This window comes from Lingula anatina, chromosome 4 (assembly GCF_051362555.1).
Source record: "Lingula anatina isolate TDL-2025a chromosome 4, LinAna3.0, whole genome shotgun sequence".
NCBI classification, from domain to species: domain Eukaryota; kingdom Metazoa; phylum Brachiopoda; class Lingulata; order Lingulida; family Lingulidae; genus Lingula; species Lingula anatina.
In genome coordinates, this window is record NC_141770.1 from 8,007,804 (window position 1) to 8,029,995 (window position 22,192).

At 34.2% G+C, this 22,192-nt stretch overlaps 1 protein-coding gene and 1 long non-coding RNA gene across 5 annotated transcripts; one reads left to right on the forward strand and one right to left on the reverse strand.

The window, feature by feature from the left end:
- Window positions 1-10,327: 10,327 nt before the first annotated feature.
- Window positions 10,328-12,269, reverse strand: LOC147762232 (uncharacterized). Its single transcript, XR_015333862.1, has 3 exons — window positions 11,951-12,269; window positions 11,320-11,425; window positions 10,328-10,890 (listed from the first exon to the last, which is right to left on the reverse strand). It is a non-coding gene; the product is annotated as an uncharacterized LOC147762232 (long non-coding RNA).
- Window positions 12,270-12,523: 254 nt separating this feature from the next.
- Window positions 12,524-22,052, forward strand: LOC147762233 (uncharacterized). Of its 4 annotated transcripts, none has more exons than XM_087010723.1 (8): window positions 12,524-12,749; window positions 12,947-13,182; window positions 14,229-14,271; window positions 14,533-14,652; window positions 16,012-16,197; window positions 16,497-16,721; window positions 17,042-17,119; window positions 17,440-22,052. In XM_087010723.1, exons 5-8 carry the CDS (start codon window positions 16,118-16,120, stop codon window positions 17,528-17,530), a joined length of 474 nt encoding a protein of 157 aa, XP_086866849.1. In that variant the 5' UTR covers window positions 12,524-12,749; window positions 12,947-13,182; window positions 14,229-14,271; window positions 14,533-14,652; window positions 16,012-16,117; the 3' UTR covers window positions 17,531-22,052. The 4 variants fall into 4 exon arrangements, with proteins under 4 accessions (XP_086866849.1, XP_086866850.1, XP_086866851.1 ...); XM_087010724.1 differs by having other exon boundaries at window positions 14,533-14,617; XM_087010725.1 differs by having other exon boundaries at window positions 12,524-13,182.
- Window positions 22,053-22,192: the final 140 nt, after the last annotated feature.

The window sequence follows — 22,192 nt, forward strand, 5'->3', positions numbered from 1 at the left end:
AATATTTTCAAATAATTGTATAAAGGACTCATACAACTGAAATAATGTGCGAGTTCAGAATCCAACCTGATTTGACTTTTTTTGCAAATTGAGATTTTCCAGGTGTGGATCTGAGTTATGTTTCAAACTCACTGCTTCTCTCAGTTTTGACATTTATACTTATATATGACTGTCCGTTTGACAGCGTTGTTGATTTTTTCTCAAATATTGTTGAAATGCTTATTTGCTTTTTGGTGTCTACATATTTGGGGAAAAAAGGCATAATAGGTTGGGAATGTTATCATGATGATATTTTATGCATGCTTTGGATTAAGTTAGGGTACATGTACGTTCGGCAATGGACAGAAATCAAGAGTGTATGGTTTTTATCAACTTAACTAATATCCAAAGGATCGAGGCTGGGAAGACCTGGGATTTCATGTTATTTTTTATCTTATTCTAGTTTAAAACTGGAAGATACTTCGGAATATATAAAATCTGGAAATTCGGCGGCTGTTTGGGCGTGGTGGCCGAATAGAATAAAAAGGGGAGCGGGTTGATACCTCAACATACATTTCTGAGCATCAGAGGTTACAACACGTATCAATGATCTTTTAGCAGACGTTACTATCATCTTTGTATACTGTATAGAAAGTCACCGCTAGAATAAAACAATTTCAAAGTTGAGTTTGCGTTACTCATTAAACAACCATATCACCGAGAAGAAGAAAAACACGGTGATAGATAATATTGAATAACTTTTCCCTTACTGACAGTTTACTGGAATTAAATGGTACATTAATTCTATGAAAAATACCGGTAACTGTGACAATTGAGAGACATTCTAGTCTGACTGGTAGATATATGACCTAAATTTAACGTATTTAGCATTAGCAGTGATGATAAAAGTGTTGTTTTTTCTTTTACTTCTTGTATTTATAACTTTTGAAAAAAAAAAAAGACTTAAAATATTGTATACCCATTTATATCAACGCTACCAAAATTCACCATTTTGCTTATAATTTTAAAATTTTTCCCAACCCCCACCCACAAAAACGAGGGGGGGGGGGGGGGCGCGGATGCAAAGCCGACCCCCGTTGGCGTTGGAAAATTTTGGGTGTTTTCTGAGGGCAACCGTGTCCATTTTTCCAAATTTTTTATTTCAAGAGGGGAACATTGGCGTGATTTTTTTCAGAAATCGAAGGGGGGAGGGGGTCAGGACCCCCTGATCCCCCCCTTCTAAAGCTGCCACTGGATTATCACACCTGTCAGCATTGATAACTGCCAGAAAGGGAACACCCTACGCCTCCCACCCCGACTCCCTCTCTCTCTCTCTCTCTCACACACACACACACACACACACACACACACACACACAAGCACGCACACATAGACACACTAAATTAATAAATAGGTAAGTATATAAAAAAAACAATACTCCGTTTCTTTTATTTTCGAAATTCTTTTCTTCAGTGTTTAGAAAAGAAACACCTAGTTTTTTTTTTAAGTTCTGTATTAACAGTTTGCTTTGTCTTCTGCATAAAATTATAAATAACACCAAAGCATTTTTAGATTTATTAATGCCACGAAAATGTTGTCGCCTTTTTTTCTTTATGAGACTATTCAGACTAAATATGTTCTCCTCGCACGATCGATTTCGTTAGCTCATCCACTAAAATGTACATAATCTGATTTGAGTTTTACTACATCTAGAACACAAGTCCTAGCGAATATTTTTCACAGAGTTTGCTCTCGAAACTGTAGCACAAGCCTTAAATATTTCTCTTCTCATGGTTAATTAAGTATATAATAGAATTCACATAGTAATAAAACAGATATTTGAAAATTAAAACATGATACAGAACATAAAGCGTTATTTAAAGCCTCAATACGCGGTTTAACCGCACATTATAGAAATCACATTTTCATTCAAATATATATCAATAAGATTAATATGAAATAGTTTCTTTCGTGGTCCCCTACGATAAAATAAATTATTTTCGGTCAAATATGTTCCGTGCAATAATCTTTCCAATTCTCATGAGGAAAAAAAATCACAGTGACAGTTTTGAAGGTTTACAACCACTGAAACATAACTAATTGGAATATATAGTATATAAGTTAGTTGCCAATTAAACAAGGAGGGTGGTATTACTAAACATCAAATTCAGAGACAAAGCCTTAAAAACACTAAATACCACATGACCATCTTCAAATGCTTAAAAAATTACCTTTTCATAATTATCTGCTTAGGATAGAAAAAGGCGTGCAACCACTCCTCCTTTAATCCCCGAGAAAATGATAAACCTCAAAACGTACATCAAAATGGATAAAATGAACAGGGAAGGGGAGGGGGAGGGGGGCGATCTGCTTGACATTTATAACAGGGTCATGGCTACTATACCACCTAGCGGTCAGTGAGTAATAACATCTACTCATATCAGTCTGAAGCTAGAAAGCCTACATGTACCTCCAGGTTGGTCACAAGCTAACGGTAGGACTATTTAAAACTTGTGCTAAATAATCATCATCAAAATATCAATCTTGTCAGACTAATGAACATTTTAGCTCAATAATAAGACAAAAAATTTTTAAGATCCTAATTTTCTTGGTGTAAGTTTTTATGCAGTATACTTGAGCGACCAATTCCTTCCATATATAATATATGAACATCTCAATCTGTCTAAAACGCTGGTTTTTAAGCAGGTCAATGGCCACTTGACTATATGAAGATCGAAGAATAAACAATTTGTTGCGATTAATTTTATATCCGTCGTTGCGACTCTCTGGGCAGAACAGACGCTATAGAGTGGCGCCTATGCTGAAAATCTGTACTTGAGATTCCTGAAGACGGCAACGCATTCAAGTCCAGGAATCTCTTTGTCTCCTGTAACTCCTATAGAGCTAGACTATATGTCTTGCGAATCTGACATACATCGTTTTCAACTGACACATTTTTATGAGTTTTGAGCTTCGATTTGCAAATTGAATAGCCTATTTACCAAAGGTCATTTTGACAGGCGCATATCAAGTAAGCGCCGTCTCCCTCACACTCCCTCACACTCCACAGACAGTCGAGAACTGGCAATTCCAAACTCTGTCAACACAGCCAGGTATGGTGATACTTGGCGAAGGGCTCGCAGAAAATCTTCAAAAGCATCACGACGAAGTTCCCCCGGCTGAGTGTCCAAGTAGGACAAGACGTACGATAGTATAACAGACATTTTAAGCTTAGGGTCGGTGATGAAGATAATGTTATAACGCTGTTCTTCGGTCAAGATATAATATCCACGAAGCAGATTCGCAAATGTCTGGATTTTGTTCAAGTCAGTGAGACTATTTATCAGAGTGAAGAACAATAAAAGGATCCGCTGTCGTTCTGTGGAGTTGGTGTCTACTATCAGTGGTGTAGCCATTCTCAGCGTTTGGGTATACTCTGGATATATACTGCAAATAAACAAATAAATAAATAAATAAAAAATAAATGAATTATATAAATGAAAAACAAAAAAAAAATGAAAAAAAAATAGAAAATTAAGATGACTAGTTATAGAGATTGAGTCGTAATCTTACATCATGTTTAATTACCTGCCACGTAAACTTAAGGGCTTTCTTTAAATATATACTGAAGTAGAAAAAAATATTTTGTATAATTTGGGATTTGACTAATTATTAACGGGGTTTACGTGAAATACTAGAACCACGATGTAAAGATGGATGCATGCATCATGTTTTCCAATCAATTCCATTTCCCCATCAAAATAAACAATGGCTCCCCATAAATACCTAATAACATGAATTATAACTAGAGGAGGGTAGTATAAAGGATTCGTAAAGGGCATCAAACCTGATTAAAACTTTCGCGGGAATGTCTAAAGGACCGGTCATTATCTAAGTCGCAGAATTTTGCCCGGTGTGGAGGAAAAAAATGCTTGTGCCCCCCCCCCCCCCCCCCCCAACGAACAAAAAAAAAATAAAAAAATTTCGATACCACCCCTGTTAGCATTCACATTTTCAAGAATCCTCTTCGGGGTTGATTGAAACAATCAGCTCCCGCCTCAATAAAAACTAGAAAAGCACTCCGAGAGCGCAGACCTCCGCCAAGGCAGCGATTTTTTATCATTATTGAGTATTGATTGATTATTGATCCGGATCACCACCAAAAACTAATCACTTCTAAGTTAACCCATTTCCCACCTACCCTGAAAATTTCATCAAAATCGGTCCATAACTTTTTGGCGGAGGTAAATATACGGACTGTGCAAAATTCACATTTTCACTATGGCTTGTATGGCAATTCAAAAACGCCTACATGTAAATTGATTAAGTTACTTTTCTAAAATACGACATAAAAATATGTTAACTTTAATGAAAAAGTTCATGTGTCAGTTGAAAACAGAAAACCCTGTTACCTATTGCACTACAGTAATTGCTTGGACAAGAAAAACCTTTATTATTCGAACAATTTTCCAGGGAAGATACGTTACATACGTTACAGGCTTAAAGCCATGACGCAACGCCTCCTGAATTACAGTTAAAACATTAAAACATCAAAAAAAAAAAAAAATAAATAAATAAATAAAAAAATAAAATAATAATAATAATAATAATAATAATAATAAAAATAACTATAATTATCCACATGACTGAATCACCACGCACGTGTTGGAAAACAACAGCAAATAAATAAATAAATAAACAAATAAATAAATAAATAAATAAATAAATAATATTAATAATATATCTCCCGAAAAATACATTAGCTACATATGTACGTTTATATCTACGCAAATCTGATGTTAAGTTCCCCATTTTGGAATACCATGTTAACCATGTTAAATATTATACATTTAGATGTAGTATCGAGACAGTTTTTTTTTTTTTTTTTTTTTTTTTTTTTCCATACACACTTTTTAAAAAATTGAATACAACTTCTTCAAATTTTATATTTTGAGACTTGTCACTTTTCATCTTGTGAAATTCACCTCTACACTGAATGGAATTGAGTTTGGGTGCTACATAGATGCCTACATAAAAAAAGGTTATAATATCGATTTTATTATAAAGAGGGGGAATCCCCCTGACCGACCTATCTGTGAGCTCCGGTTATTTAAACACTTCGACGACTCTTGCGAATGTCAGTGAGAAAGAAACATTTGAAAGTAAATCATAATAAAAACATTGAAAAGTTCTCAAACACACACACAATATATCTATCTATCTAAATCTATATCTATCTATCTATCTATCTATTCCCGTATGAAAAGTTCACATTTACCAAATTTCACTTCAATGCGCGGATTTGATAAACGTAAGTCCGTGAGTAGCAGAGTACTTTTATACCTACTGTTTTTTAACTATTTGTTTCTTGATTTTTTATTTTCGAGAATTCGCACAATTTTCCCATGTTTATATGTAAAATGCTTCCAAATAAACCACTCACCTTGCTGATTTACTTCAAATCCCAACTTCATTCCAAATGCCAAATGCAGAACACGATACATATATGCATAGAAGTAGAGATTCTATGATATATGCAAATGAGTGTCAACAACATGTCTCAGACCCGAGAATAATCATTGCGTGAAGTTAGTTCTTATAACGAGGCTGACAGGCGGACTTTCTAGGCCGTTCTAGGTCACGTACAGCATTTATCGATTTTTCTCTTTTTCTGAGTCTGACCCTGTCCGCAGATTCCGAGCTGCGCGTGCACACTGTCTGAAGCGACGGCCATTTTCGCACTACTTTCAGCAAAATCGAGTGAAAATGGACGACTTTTGAGCTCTTCGTATTTTCATGTGTATTTTTATCAACAGTTGATGTGATTAAACGATAGATATATAAAAAGAAGCGGGGATATCTAGGGATTCGCTATTTTAAGGTTAGTTGTCATAAAACATAGATTCAGAACGGTAAAATGGAAGATTTATCTACGCGGGTGATTGCAAATGGTGTCCCGTTTCAGGTGTCCGAAATTTTCTATGTAAAGATTTCTATAAGAAGTTTAAAATGTACAAATTTTTAAAAACTAAATCATGAAAGCTGGTTAAACTCGCTTTCTGGCGGTATATATATTTTGTAAATTCAACTTTGTCCATTTTTTTAAGCGCGAGGTGAACGCCACGCCAAGCACTAATTTTTGAAGCGTATAACATTGGGGCGTTTAAATTATAACAAAATTGCTATAATGTTTATATCACCAGCGTTTTATATAAATTCTAAAAGCTAAACAAGTGGGCTTCGTGTTGATATGAAATATATGTTGCATTCGGCTCCCATCTGGTTGGCAAAGTGTTGATAATCCCGTGAAGTCGGTGTAAAAGTTGGCATAACCGATTTTTTCAAGTGCAGTAGGTTACTGTGACTATGTATCGCAGGAAACGCGAAATATTTTCAAACATTTATATTCTCCAGAAAGACGAAATCATAAACTTTCAAATGATATATCATAAGGTATGTCTCCTACAATTTTTACCCATTTTGTGTGGGGAAATTAGTGCATCTCCAAAACGACGACAAAAATGGTACCCCATTTTCATCATAATTTATAGAGTCACGTGACCAACCTGAAGCACTGGCCCGACTTAGCAAGACTACAAGTTTTCTTAAATATTCTGAATATCAGAGCAAACAAGTCGCATTAAAATTAAAATACGAACAAGTGCTGTACATCTAACATCAGGAATATTCCAAGAGTTATATACTTCATTCTTAAAACATAAAAAATGGTATAATAGTTATGATCCAATCCACAAGAAATCCAGTGTGAATTTTGACCAATATAGAAAGATCCCAGACAGCCTCAGTAATCTGGCCCACGTCTGGCCCAGATCTGGCAACGTCTGGCAATATCTGGGCCAGATTTTGCCAGACACTTGCCAGATCTGGGCCAAGTCTGGCAAAGTCTGGCATTTATGCCACATTTTGCCAGACACTTGCCAGATCTGGGCCAAGTCTGGCAAAGTCTGGCATTTATGCCACATTTTGCCAGATGCTGCCCAGACTTGGGCCAGATATGGTACTTTCATTTTCAATTTTTATTTTCTATTTATTTATTTTTTATTGACCAGTGAGCTGAATGCATTGAACTGACATCATTTGATAAATTTTGATTTAATTTATCTCTCTCTCTTTTCTTCAAAGTCCCCTCATAAGTGTGCTATTTGTTTAATTTGACTTGACATTTGAATGAATTCACTGTTCTAAAACTTTTTTGAACTACTCGTTCCGCTGTTATAAGAATCCGCTTTTTATGCTAAGCCGGTCAAGGACCCGGATGTAGCGTTTCTTAGAGTTATGGATATGAAAAAAGCACAATCGTATCAGACTGATACAATTCGTTGAGTGATTTGATTCGTGATGCGATTTATTTCGAAGGCATCAACACTGGCGACGAGGATTAACACTAGTGCAAAACTGTGAGCCAACTTTCTTTGAAAAAAATGGAGGAAAAATGTGAAATTACGGAATTCGAACCGTACAGAAGTCCGGAGACATTAGGATCACGCTCGACGCGATGGCTAGACAGTTTTAACCTCTTCGCTGACGGAAAAGATTGATTTTTTCAAAACCAACGGACGGCATGAATAATGAACAAAGATAGAAATTTTAAAATACATGACAGAGGAGACGCGCGCTTGTGTTGTATTCAGCAGGGACAGGTGTACAAGATATTTTCAGGACTCTCCCAAACACAGGTTAGAAACATGAATATACATAAGGCAGTTAACGCTTTGAATGAAATTGGAACACCAGAAACTGTGAGTATGATGAAACCGAAGTCATTTGACAAACCAAGCCAGTCTAAACATTACGAGTTTAGACATGAAAAACGAAGTAGAAACTCCCTGACTGAGAAAACATGGAACGTTGGATCACTTTGCAAAAGTCTGCAAAACTGAAACTATTATTCATGTAAGTGACAGCTTTGAACATGATAATCCAGGAGTGCATATACATTTGGTGTGGGAACCAATGCAATATACACAGAAGACATGGAGGAAATAGAGGAGGTGTTAATCTCAGTGTATTACCAGATTCAGGTGCATATTGTAATATCATTGATGAAAATACATGGAGAATGCTGAAATCCAAGAAAAATAAATGTGGCTCTTGTGGAGGACCAGAAAACAAACAGTATTATTCATACACGTGTGAGAAACCTTTAAAATTGAAGGGAACATTTGAATGTGACGTAAAGGCAAGCAAAGGAAGAGACCAGTAGTAGTGAAAGGACATGGGATTTGATACGAGTTGATTAGTTTTGAGAATTTTCAGTGTGGTTTAAGGAATAAAAGTTGGAGTTCATATGCTATTCTGCAAATGTTTGAAAAGACATTTTAAAGACTGAACTGTCAATTAACATGTTTTGAAAGGACCGTTTCTCTCCAAGAAAGGAAGGGATGTTGTGTTTTGACTTGACATTTGAATGAACTTTTGTTAACTTGGTAGAGTTACTTGTTCCATATTGTTGATTCCATTAATAATTATAAGCTTGTCAAGGAGCCAGATGTATCATTTCTAAGTGTTATGGATTTGAAAAAAGCGCACGCATTGCAAACTGGTTCAATTCATTGAGTGATTTGATTCGTGATGTGATTTAATTCAAAAGCATTGATACTGGGGTTTGTTTTGGTGCACATATAATTCTCTTTTAATTGTCCATCTATACCTGTGCTGGAGTATACGTATATTTTTTTTTCAGAATTTACATGTATGTACAGTTCTGTAGCCAGCATGCAAGTTGAATTGAAACAGTTACTGCATGGTTATTTATAATTTTGTTATAACTCTCCATCATCTAAAAAACAATGTTTTTTCATTCATTATTCAAGATTTATTCATTACAAAACTATATTCATTAGTGATTATTATTATTAATGATATGTTTGAATTAGTTTAAAAATGACAATGTATAATATTATTTAGGTTGAGGTGTGCAAAAATATTTCCCCCTCAAACCCCTCCCCCCCCCCCATGTACATGCATAATTAATTACAATTTTTGTAATTTGTGTTAATTCAGATTCGATGAGCAGCTTTGTGTTGAAAAAAAATTGTTATAACTGTTTTCTTTGCATGTATGTAAGTGACATTTCCTCCTGTTAAGTGTCTGTATATTTGCCTTTTTGCAGTGTAGTTTTTTTTTTTTTCAAACATACATTGTTTTGTACAAAAAGACAAGGAGTGACCCTTAATTTGTTACATGTTAGTTGCCAGCAAGGTTATATAATGTGTAATAATTTTGATTAGGGTTTTAGCACAGAATAAATACTTGAATCTTGAATCTTGTATGTCTTTTTTATAGTAATCTTATTGAATAATTAAAAATGATTAAAAAAAAGAAAAAAAAAAACATTCTGGGCCATATGTGGTCCATGTCTGGCCCTAATCTGGCCCACATCTGGCCCACATCTGGCATGCCATACATTTGCCAGATATTGCCAGATCTGGGCCGACATCTGGCCATATGAGCAAATGTGGACTGGGCCAGATGTGGCAATGTCTGGGCCAGATCTGGCCCAAACATTGCCACATCTGGCCCACATGTGGCAAGCCATACGTGGGCCATACCTTTTGCCAGACATTGCCAGACGTTGCCAGATCTGGGCCAGACGTGGGCCAGATCACTGAGGCTGTCTGGGATATTGCTAGATCTAGTTATAAATAAAACAAGATTTTTAATTGAATAAATATTTACAAAGAAGTACTGGCCTATGACCAGGTTGTACCTTTTTAAAGCCTGAAAGGGTTTTGATAAAAAAAATCATTCAACACCGGTTTAATCATTATATTTAGATCTGCACTTCTGCCTTGTTCTCTTATTTTACTGCTCAAGATTTATTTCTATTTACTAGTACTATTTTTGTCTCTTACATATTAAACTATTTAAAATAAGACCCTTCCAATTATAATTTTAAAAAATATCCCTAATCTATTTAAAATTTACATTTGTTTTTTTAAAATGCAAAATATTGAAATCTGTGTGATAAGCAAAACTAAGTAAACATTTAAAATTCATGTCCTTAAAGCACTGTTCCTGGGAAATGTTCATTCAGCCTCATGAATATGCACTGACCTTGTTAAAAGTTTTTTGGAAACTTTTTGGCTTTAAAATTAAAGCAGATAACAAGGTTCCAAGAAACTCGTTGGCCAACTTGATCTGTCTATTCTGTGGGCAGGAGAAGCACCTGCCCCAGCAAGTTATGAATATTACTTTAGCCAAAACTGACATACATATTAAGATCATCCCCGGCCGAAAATTCTTGAATATAATTTGTAATTAAATACATAACAAAGTAAAATGCATTGAAAATTTAAAAAAAAAAAAAGAAAACTTCAGAATAGAGTATGTTTCAATTTTTTTTATTTCCTTAGAACCTTCAATGGCCAGGTCATTTACCTGCTGGATATGACAATCAGAAAACTAAATCAACTTTCAAGTTCAAAATTGGGCCGTTTTCCCAGAGTGTCACCTTGCCACCCAGTGGTTGATAGATTCCTTGACTAAATAATCATCAAAACTTGGCCCCTATAAAACTGCTGTCAAAATTTGGTTAACTTAAGCATAATATTCCCCAAACTTGAAACAAATCCATACACATATCTTTACTTTTATTCACTATAAACATGCCACCTATGTGCTCTTTAAATGCAGGCCACTCTCAGTGGAAGTCTTTTGGGTCAAATCCCATCCCGTTTAATACTTAAAGAAAGTATTGTTCCAGACCTTGTCTGCTATGAGAAAGGTTTCTAGGGTAAACAGTATCCAAGACTCTACAAAACACCATCTCTTGTTCAGTCACACCTGCATCAATAGCACCATCACACAAAATCGTATGGAAATAAACTTTCCCTGGTCTTGACTAGAACACCTCTTCCCTTATTGTCAGCTGATATGAAATTCGGGAATCTGTTAAAAAAATATAATATAATGATAAAATTATACATGTATGTAGAAACAAGGAATACATACAAAGCAGATAAAAACTGAAATTTAATGAAAAATCCATAGATTAAAAAAAAAACTCACCTCATTATCAGTCTCACACCAGTTGTTTATCAAAGTAATTTCTTACCATACTATATAGTATTAATAATTCCTTGGTCCTAGATAAATAATAATGAAGTATTTGATATATATATATATATATATATATATATATATATATATAAACCAAGCCTGTAGCCAGGGGGGTTGGGGGTTCGAAAGAACACCCCTTTTTGCTGGAAAAAATGTTTGACCTAGATACATGGGGATTATATGGTAAAAGGTCCACTTTTTCATAAAAAGAACCCCCCTTTGAAACTGCTGGCTACAGGCCTGTAAACACTTAATTACCTTCTGCTTTGTCTAACTGGTATCTTTTCATCATTCCATGCCATCAAGTCCATTCTCATGCTATAGCTTAGGTAGGGATAGGTATACTGTCAACATTTCACTAAAACTGAAAAGCACAATGCATAGGTAATACATTTAAAGTGTGCATTGGTCATAAAGTGTGGCTGTGCCTTGACAAACTATTTTTTCAAACTTGTTTAATTTGAAGACTTTTTTACTACCAACAATTTCAGCTAAATTGAGAAAAATTGTTTTAAAAATCAAAATATTTAAACTAATAATGTAAAACAACTTTGGAACCTGCCCAAGAAAGATCTTCAGTACACCTGTACAGTGTAATGCTGATTGCGCCATGTGCTAATTAACAGGTGTGAGTGTATAAACACACACCCTATTTTGGAAAAAGGTCTAGATTCCAACCTCAAGGAAATAGACACAGATCAATACTCAAGTAGGCCTAAACATTTTATGTAAACAAAGTACAACTATAACTTTGCAACAAAATGTAACATTTCACTGGTACTGAACGTCAACAAGTGCATCTAAACTATGCGAAGGGAGGTTACTCCAAAATCATTTCTATACATTTCGGCGCTTATATGAAACTTAGTGAACGCAAAAAAAGACTCACCTTTTAGTCTGCAAACCCAAAGCTATGTATCTTGAAAGGCAAACAGTAGATGTTCCATTCTAAAACCATGTTATGGTCGATCTGCAGCACCGATGTCGTTTTTTCACGTATTATTTTCCATAACAACTCTCACTTTGACAGTGACACATTGTATACTATGAATATACACCTGAAAAAGCTGAACATTCAATTTTTTTATCGAAATGCAAGATTTATGGAGAAAAACGCTCTCGAGTCACTTGCTCAGTGCAACGTGACAGTCCCTGTTTCGACTGACCTATATACTTCGCACTAAAATAGGGATTTCACAAAAAAGGAAGATTGTACAAAATTTTTATTCTTTTTGGCTCAATTCCAGCATATAGTGTCATAAATCGTTATAATATCAACAAAGTAAGTTTGTCCATTTTTTCTACAATCAATTCATTTTAGGGTACAAAATTCAACGATCAGCTTGAGAAAAATGCGTGTCAGGTAAATTAGCCAGAAATTAAGTCCGTGTAAACAAAAGATGCACTGCCAGTGCACCACTGCACCACTGCGTTTACCGCAAAATACCAGGAAATTAAAGTTTCACAGGTGCGTACATGAAATTCTTACATTATTTTTATAAAATTGTAAGGTTTTCTGTGTTTGTTGTGTTAGCTAGGATTGTGTTCGGTGTGAATCGTGTATGTTCGTATGTGTACGTGGAGGTCAAGGGTTGAAAGACCGCGCCCCATAAAATTTGATTTCCACCTGAGAGTCGGAAGGAGATGCAGGTTGAATAACTGAAATAGGTATTCCAGTGAGCTTGCAGGTAAGTTTAACTATATTTAATAAAGGACCAATCCATAGTTTAAATTCATACATTTCTAATTTTATATATTTATTTTTTTATGGTGTTTTTGGCATTGCTATATTTTTATTTCTTTGTTTTGTCTTTCTTGTCTTTCGTCAGTGTAAATTTTGTATATGTAATTGTTTAAAATTAATTTATCTATATTGCTCTTTCAGATATTTGGAGATATTTGGAGATATTTGCAGATATTTGTACAATAACAATAAAGAAACATCAACCCGAGCTATCGGTCTGTTACAAAATGTAAAGAATAATCGTATCACTTGATTTTTGGGAGCCAATGAAAAAAGCGGAAATTTTACACTCCGTTATAGGTAAACAAAATGACTCGTTCGACGGACTGGAGCCGTGGAGGGGTATCGTTTATTTAGGAGGCGTGCACATAAATTTGGTGGGTATTTGAAAAGTATTAAACTAGTCACAACGATCAATATTATCTCAATTTAACTCACTTGAAGTGATTTTCAAGTTTGTGGTCTCTTTATATTTTTATGGAAATTTAAACTAGGCATAGCTTTGGATGTGGTTTGACAGTTGAAAACTGAAATTATCACACCACAAGCCTTCTTTCAAGTGAAATGTCTCGAAAAGCACTCGGACGATTTTTTTTCAAATCTTTCAGTAATATTGTTCATATATTTGTTAACAAAAAGTGCCGATGTCACCCGATGGCACCCCTGGATCTTTGGAGTTATAGACGGTAAAATACTCCACACCAAATTACGGCCATTTTTGGAGGAATGCGACGTTGCTATGCAAAACCCCTCATTAAAAAGCATATATCTGAAAAAGTAATCAATAGATTTTTCAAATCTTAATCCGATTTTTTTATGTACCTTTTTACATAATATATAGCCTGCAGGTGACAGCACCCCTGGGTCTTGGGATAAATAGACAATACAATACAACATACCAAATTGCGGCCATATATGTTTTTAGTGAATTTTGATCACGCAGACCCCGTCTTTCAAATCAAATATCTAAAAAAGGAATCGGACAATTATTTTCAAAATTGTCAAAAATGCTGCTTAGATATTAGTTAGCAAAAAATGCCTATGGCACCCAATGACACCCCAGGAATTATAGGCTGTATAGCACTGAATGCCAAAGTACTGTTTTGGTTATCTCGCAGCCAGTATTTAGAACAATAGTATAATTGCATCTGTATATCACTAACATATTTGCTTGTATTTTAATGTATTTCGTGCAATCCGCTTGCTATACAAGCGCATTTCCCACAACTGTTGAAGTGCCAGTCATGGTATTAGTCAGTTATAACTACTTGTCATCCACTACCTATGACATACAAGAGCCAATTATATATCGACTGTACCTCTATATAATAACTCTCATGTATGCCACATACAGTAATTGGCTCAAGTACATGTCAAATAAACCATTTTTTTAAATACCGAAGTCTCATTGTATCTTTTTCAGAATGGACTACATGTTTATCTTTGAAATGCTGTGCACTATAAAGGTAGGAAGTAATTTATTCGAATATCATAGTTGTGACTTACATTATGTATGTTCCCATACCTCATTTATGTCATTAACATTGACAAAAAAAATTTTTGCATTTGTTTTGCCTAAACTTTCATTTTAATCCTATTATCTAAAAATTGGAGTCATTTAATGAAATCATATTCTAGTATAATGTTAAAAGGTAACTTAGAAAGTTGAAGCTCTGTCCAATAAAATAATAATATAAAAAATGAGTTATTTACTGTTTTCATTTCAGAGAATGGAAGCAGCTTATAACCTCATAATGGGATACCCCCTATGGGGTGTAGCTGAAATTAGAGACTTGAGATAACAGGAATGATGTAATTGTTACTTCCAAAACCTGTGCCTTCATCAAGTGTGACATTATCATAAACATGATTATTTTTTAATTACTCTGTCATCAAATCTTAAATCTATTAGTTTGTCACAATATCAAATCTTGTAACATCTGCATACAGAATTCCCCTCATCTTTTGTAAGTTAAGTTTTGATAAAAATATTTCTAACAATAATAATAATAATAATAATAATAATCATAAACTGCACATTTTTTGAAGTGTTTTATTATTAGTTTGTAGCATCCATATTTATATAAACCATGTATATAAATTCATTGAAACAAAGTTAGCATAACGTTATGCAAATGCCCCAATAAACAATGCATTGTACACAGTTGTGCAAACATTACTGGGCGAAGACGCAGGAAGACGTTGCCGAATGCTCTCTTTCGATGTTTACTCTTCGACGGCAAAACATCAAATGACTGACGTGCGTGCGCATCTTTTGACGTATCACGTGATACCCTTCCAACCACCACTGATGTTTCCCAGTGGCTCACAGAAAAAGTACTGGGAGCTATATCAATGAAACTTACATTATCTGAAAATTTGATTTGTTTTCTACAAAAATGTAAAAAATTTAAAGATACATACAAAGTCAATTTTTTCTCACAGAAACCAACCAAATGCCAGCATATAGTTTCAAGTAGTATAACTAAGAGAATTACCAAAAGGCATTGTTTAATTTTACCCGAAAATGATGTTTGAACAGATTTTTCTGCTGGTATTCTAAGCTGTATGTCAATGGGGCAAGAAAGTAGGTCACGGAAGTAGGTTAAATTTACAACCATAAATTAAAGAAAGGAGCAGTCTAAAGGTCTTTTATGGCTGATCGAGTGATCTATTCAGTTTATCCCTTGGCATGTCAAATTTATGTGAGTCATATAAGAATGTAGTAGAAGTGGTTTACATGTGTTACTGGGAATCCACGCTCCACCGATGCTCGGTTCGTATGTACCTTTAAATTTCAATAAACAAAAAGAAATTTTGACACCCATGGCACCGTTACCGTGTTTTGACCCATATATATCATTTGGTTTTCATTTATTCTTTATAAGTTGAAAAAAAAATTAGTAGGATTTGTTAAGTTTGTGAAAATGAAGAGTAAGAATTATGTCTTGTTACATGCAGGGGCGGATTTAGGCGGTCTTCTGGGTCTTCCGGAAGACGGTCAGATTTTCAAGTTTACATTGACGGGTATTTAATTTTAATTTTTTCTGATGGAAGACGGTCAAAATTGGAGAATGAATCAACAAAAACAATTTGGAAGACTCAGTAAATGGTTTTTCATCCGCCCCTGACGTGATATCAGTCTTTATTGTCAATGTTATTTCATCCTTCAGCATGCAATAATAGCATTCATAATTTTTGTATAGGTGAAGTGCTGCATTAGAGGGAAGATCATTACCATGTGTTTAAAGAATTACTGGACATCTTAGAGATGGACAAATTCGAGATTTTGACGGCACAAAACTTGTGGAGATGCTTCATGACAAAGACACCATCCTAACATACTCCGCACTTGTAAGGAAAAATAAACAGAGTGTGCCTGATTGTGAAAGGTTAGTTTTATTAGGCCCCTAGGGACCATTTCCACAGATATTTGGACTGATCTATCTCCTTGGGGAGTCTCACTAAATTGCTATCAACTGGACAGATCAGTTGGACCGATCCAGATGGATCGATATAGGCATGGGAGGCCAGTCCTATTCCTCTACCTTCTCATTCTCTGGTATTATGTATATAATTATCAGAGATGTTTATCCATAGTCTGTAAATGCATTGTTTATAAACTATTTAAATTCCTGAATAACCTAAATGTTTGTTTTTTTTTCTAATACTTACCCTATTTCATTTTTAGAATATTTTCTAAACCTATGATCAAGATCATGGAAGAGAAGGGGTATACTTATGAAGCCACCTTCCTGAAAATAATTTTCAACTGGCACAGAGCTGCTGATGGTAGAGGCCTCACTGAACCAAAAAGAAGGCAGTACAACCATGGCTTTCTGAATTACATACTAGATGGGTGGATTCCTTGGCAGACATGGCCAGGGTATAATTATAGGGATATTGATGTTAACTGGTGGGTATAGACTACGTACATCATATACACTGAGTGTGACATAACACATGATATTTCAGGGGCGGATTTAGGCCGTCTTCTGGGTCTTCCGGAAGACAGTCAGATTTTTAAGTTTACATTGAGGGGTATCTAATTTTTTCTGTCGGAAGACGGTCAAAAATGGTGGATGGATCAACAAAGACAATTTGGAAGACTGTCAGAAAATATCTCTGGATCCGCCCCTGTAGTTGATGTGGGACTTTTTCTGGTGGCTTTTAATAAATTATGTTTGATATGTCATATACATGGGCAATTGTTTAAAATTTTCATTTTATTTGTAGCCCAATCAAAGGCATCTGTGGTTTAACAAGAGAACTAGTGGTGGCCCTTGTCTACAATCTGGAGTCAAAATTGCAGAGGTAAACGGATGTAACACGTCCTCCAAAAAAACCCAGAAACTGATGATGTTAAAGCATTTTTTGCTATGTTGAGGGGTCTAGCTGTTGGGAAAAACACAAAACAACTCTATGAGCAATATCCGTAAGTATATTAAGTCTTAAATTATTTTTTGGCGTAATGAACGTAACCTTTGATAAAAAACAGCATATTAAATTATTCTAAAAATAATATATGATACATATTAAATGAGTACTTAAAAATATATAGATAATTTCTGCATGAAAGATGATGACATTACTTTATGATAACATTATTAATGTCGATTCCTTTGCATATTCAGAAAAATCCTTCAGGAGTTCTTCAAAAAGATAGATAATGAAGAAAAGTTCTACTACTATACAGGTCACTGTGTCTATGGGATTAACAAATAACTCCCCTCCTTTTATGAACCTGGTAAAAGTGACAGGTTGGTAAAATTGAAGGGAGGAAGAAGGGGAGACCAGGTGTATTTGCGGCAGGTAGAGCAACCTACACAGCTGCAGGCGGTCAGTCTGTAAGAGCAATTAAGGTTTCACCGTGCCACAGAGGAGCTACCATCTGTGCAGGTAGCTGTGCCTGATCTGTTATGATATTAGAAATGAGCTCTTTAAAGAGGATCAATATTACAGTAAGGAATTTCCATCATCTGAATTTTTCAATGTTTATTGCAATTCCTTTGTATGTAAGAGAAGGACATCTTCAAATTTACAGGAATGATTCATACTGATCAAATACAGAAGAAATTCAGATATAAGAGTTATGAACTGTCATATTTGAAGTAACAGTTTGTTGATTTGAAAAAATATTATTAAATATATTAATTCTGTATCAGCAACATTAAAAGTTTCTTAAAAGCAATTGGGACATGAAATCAACACTATAAAGAAAATATCAATTTATTATTGAACATATTTACTTTTTCTTATCACTTGGATAGGCCAAGCTCCTTTTTATGTACAGACACAGATGTGTCTGTACATATAGCTGTCATCTGCGTCTGTCGTCGCCGTCGCCGTCGCCGTGCACTTTTACCGATAACACGATAAGTGGAAAACTGTTTTTTCTTTTGGCTTGAAACTTACAGAACTGATGAATATTCATAATACGCAGGCCAAGTTCGAAAATCAGCGTGATTAGGTCATTTTTAGTGAATTTAGGCTATTTTTTCTCTTTTTTCAGCATATATGCAGCACCGATAACACAATAAATGGAAAACCATGTTACCTTTTGGCTTGAAACTTACAGAAATGATGAATATTCATAATACGCAGGTAAAGTTCGAAAATCAGCATGATCGGGCCATTTTTAGGGAAGTTTTGCTGTTTTTTCACTTCTTTCAACATATATGCAACGCTAATAACACAATATAAGAAAAACAGATAGGCCAATTGTCATTATACTCACAGGAGTAGTCAAACTAACTAAAACACAGGTTGAGTTCGAAAATCAGCATAATCGGGCCATTATTTTAGAAGTTATGCTGTTTTTTCACATTTCCTCAGATTCAATTGTTAGGCATGTTAACTGTCTCATTATTGAACTAATAAGATACGTAAAAGTGTTTGTTTGACATTTCCTGCATCTTAATAACATTGTTAGTTGATTATGTAAAAATGATGGTAAACTTGTTATTGTGTATTATGTTATAAAGTGTCAAAAATGGAAATAAATATCATTGCAGTTTGTCAGATTCAATCATCTACTATATTCATTATCTCAGAATGGAGGAAATTGGACATTTAACACTGTTCTATTGATATTTGTCCCATCTCATCAATTTTCTTAGTTGATCATATACAAATGGTAGAAAACTGTTTATTTTGTTTTATGTTAAAAAAGTGTTTTAAAAATGGAAGTAAACCCATTGCAGAACAGTGCTGTCTTGTTTCAGCATATATGCAGCACCGATAACATGATAAGTGGAAAACCATTTTACCTTTTCCCTTGAAACTTACAAAACTGATGAATATTCATATTACGCAGGTCAAGTTCGAAAATCAGCATGATCGGATCATTTTTAGGGAAGTTGTGCTGTTTTTCACTTTTTTCACCATATATGCAACACTGATAACATGATAAGTGAAAAATCATTTTACCTTTTGGCTTGAAACTTGCAGAACTAATGAATATTCATATTACGCAGGTCAAGTTCGAAAATCAGCATGATCGGGTCATTTTTAGAGTAGTTATGCTGTTTTTTTCACTTTTTTCAGCATATATGCAGCACCGCTAACACGATAAGTGGAAAACCATTTTACCTTTTGGTTTCAAACTTACAGATCTGATGAATATTCATAATACGCAGGTCAAGTTTGAAAATCAGCATGATCGGGTCATTTTTAGGGAAGTAATGCTGTTTTTACACTTTTTTCAGCATGTATGCAACACCTTTGTGCTATATGATGGTACTGTATGGATGGCAGCTAGTCTATAAAATTGTCCCTTGGGTGATCACTAATTAAATTAAGGTCTATAAAATCACTTGCCTACTCATTAATTTTCAATTGGCCATTAAATGAGATTACATAAAACACTCCTTGAGATTTCCCTGTAAAGTCCCATAGGTTTAGCTCTCTTAACTGTGTCACAAAATTAGGATTTGGTGATAATTGTGCAGATAAACGGTGTTAAACATTGCAAATAAATTAACAACAAAAAGAATGTGTTATGCCAATATGCTATAGATGAACAACAGTGCTTTATTTTTCTCAAACTTGGTGGGGTTATTAATATCAAGTTAATACAGCTAGATTAAAAGTTTGAATAGCAGCTTTATTGGAATTTTTTACGTTTTATTTAAAATTTTTTTAAAATTATTTTTCAAACACTAGCATCTTCAAGATGTGATTTTTTACTCCCATCCACCAGAAGTGCTGTGCATTTTCTGTATTTTTTTGTATATAAGTCTTTTTTCCTCGGATTTAATTCTTAGGCATGTTAACAATCTCATTTGTGAACTAATTAGTAATGTAAAGGTGTTCTTTTGACATTTTCTGCATCTTAACAATATTGTTAGTTGATTATATAAAAGTGATGGTTAACCTGTTATTGTGCATTGTGTAATAAAGTGTCAAAAATGGAAATAAACTCATATCCTTACAGTTTGTCAGATTCAATCATTCACCATGTTCAGAATCTCAGAATGGAACAAATTGGACATTTAAAATTGTTCTATTGATATTTTTCCTATGTCAACAACTTTCTTAGTTGATCATTTAAAAACGACAGTAAATTGATTATTTTGATATATGTAAAAAAAGTGTTGAAAGTGGAAAGAAATTCATTTCAGTACAGTTATCTCTTGTGTACATTTGGGCATTTTGAAGTTGTGACTCTGAACTTCCATGGCCCTGAAGACCTTTCCATATCAAATTTTCTGAATATCCATGATACTTTTATTTTATTATTAAAAATTGATGGTCATTATGCTGTTAAGCATTATGTAATATTGCATCAAAATTGAAGACAACCCCATTTTAACAATGCCTCCACAGTGACCATTAAAGGAAAACCAAGTCACTTACTCTTCTCAAACTTACAGAAATGTAGCATAGCATTAAATTATAGCTTCAGTTGGAAAACCTGTTATATCGGTTAACTTTCTTGGAAATTATATAGTTTTTTGTTACAATTAAAATTTTCACATATGGACATTTTCAAGGTGTGACTTAGTCTTTGAACTTCCATTGGCTTGAATACCATTGCTAGTCACATCTTTTGAATAGTTATGATACATTTACTTTATTATTAAAAATTGATGGCCATTGTGCTGTTAAGCATTATGTTAAATTGCGTAAAAGATGAAAAAAAAACTTTTTTGGACATCGCTGCTGGGATGACCATTAAGGAAAAACCATTTTACTTATGATATTCTAACTTACTGAAAAGTTTCATAGGACTGAAGTGTAGCTTGTGTTGGAAATCAGTGTGATTGTTTTCTGTTTTGGAAGCAATGCAGCTCTATGGAGTGCTATATGAGGCTACTGTTTATGGATGGTGGTAATTGTCCATTAAATAAGATTACATAAAACACACGTTGAGATTTCCCATTCAAGTCCTATAGGTTAAGCTCTCTTAACTGTGTCACATAATTAGGAATTGGTGATAATTATGCAGGTAAATGTTGTTTAATATTGCAAATAAGTTTACAAAAGAAAAAAAATTGTGTAATGCCAACATTAATGCTATAGATGAATAACAGTGCCTTATTATCCTCAAACACATTGGGATTATTCATATCATGTTAATACAGCAAGATTAAAAGTTTTTTAATTTTTTTCTAAACACTGGCATTTTCAACTCCCATCCACCTGAAGCTCTTCAGATTTTCTGTATTTCCACATAAGCAGTTGCATAGGTTTTTATGTCTTTAAACATTATGTAATATTATTTTATGCACTGTCAACATTTTTCAAATATTGGGATTTTCATTATGTGAATTTGAACTCTCATGGTCCAGAAACTATAATCTTATTGCAGGGGTGGATTGAGGCCGTCTTCTGGGTCTTTCAGATGACGGTCAGATTTTAAAGTTTACATTGACTGGTATCAATTTTTTTCTGTTGGAAGACCATCAAAAGTGGAGGATGGATCAACAAATATAGTTTGGAATACTGTCAGAAAATATCTCTGGATCTGCTCCAGTTATTGAGCATGTTACCTGTTGTGCATGATTAAAATTCAGTGTTGATTGACAGTGCTATTATAAGCATTATTTAATATTGCATCAAAATTGACAAAATGACCCATTTTCTATAGGTTAAGCTCTCTTAACTGTGTCACATAATTAGAAATTGGTGATAATTATGCAGGTAAATGCTGTTTAATATTGCAAATAAGTTTACAAAAGAAAAAAAATTGTGTAATGCCAACATTAATGCTATAGATGAATAACAGTGCCTTATTATCCTCAAACACGTTGGGGTTATTCATATCATGTTAATACAGCAAGATTAAAAGTTTGAATAGCAGCTTTATTGGAATTTTTTTTGTGTGTTTTCTTTTTAATTTTTTTTCTAAACACTGGCATTTTCAACTCCCATCCACCTGAAGCT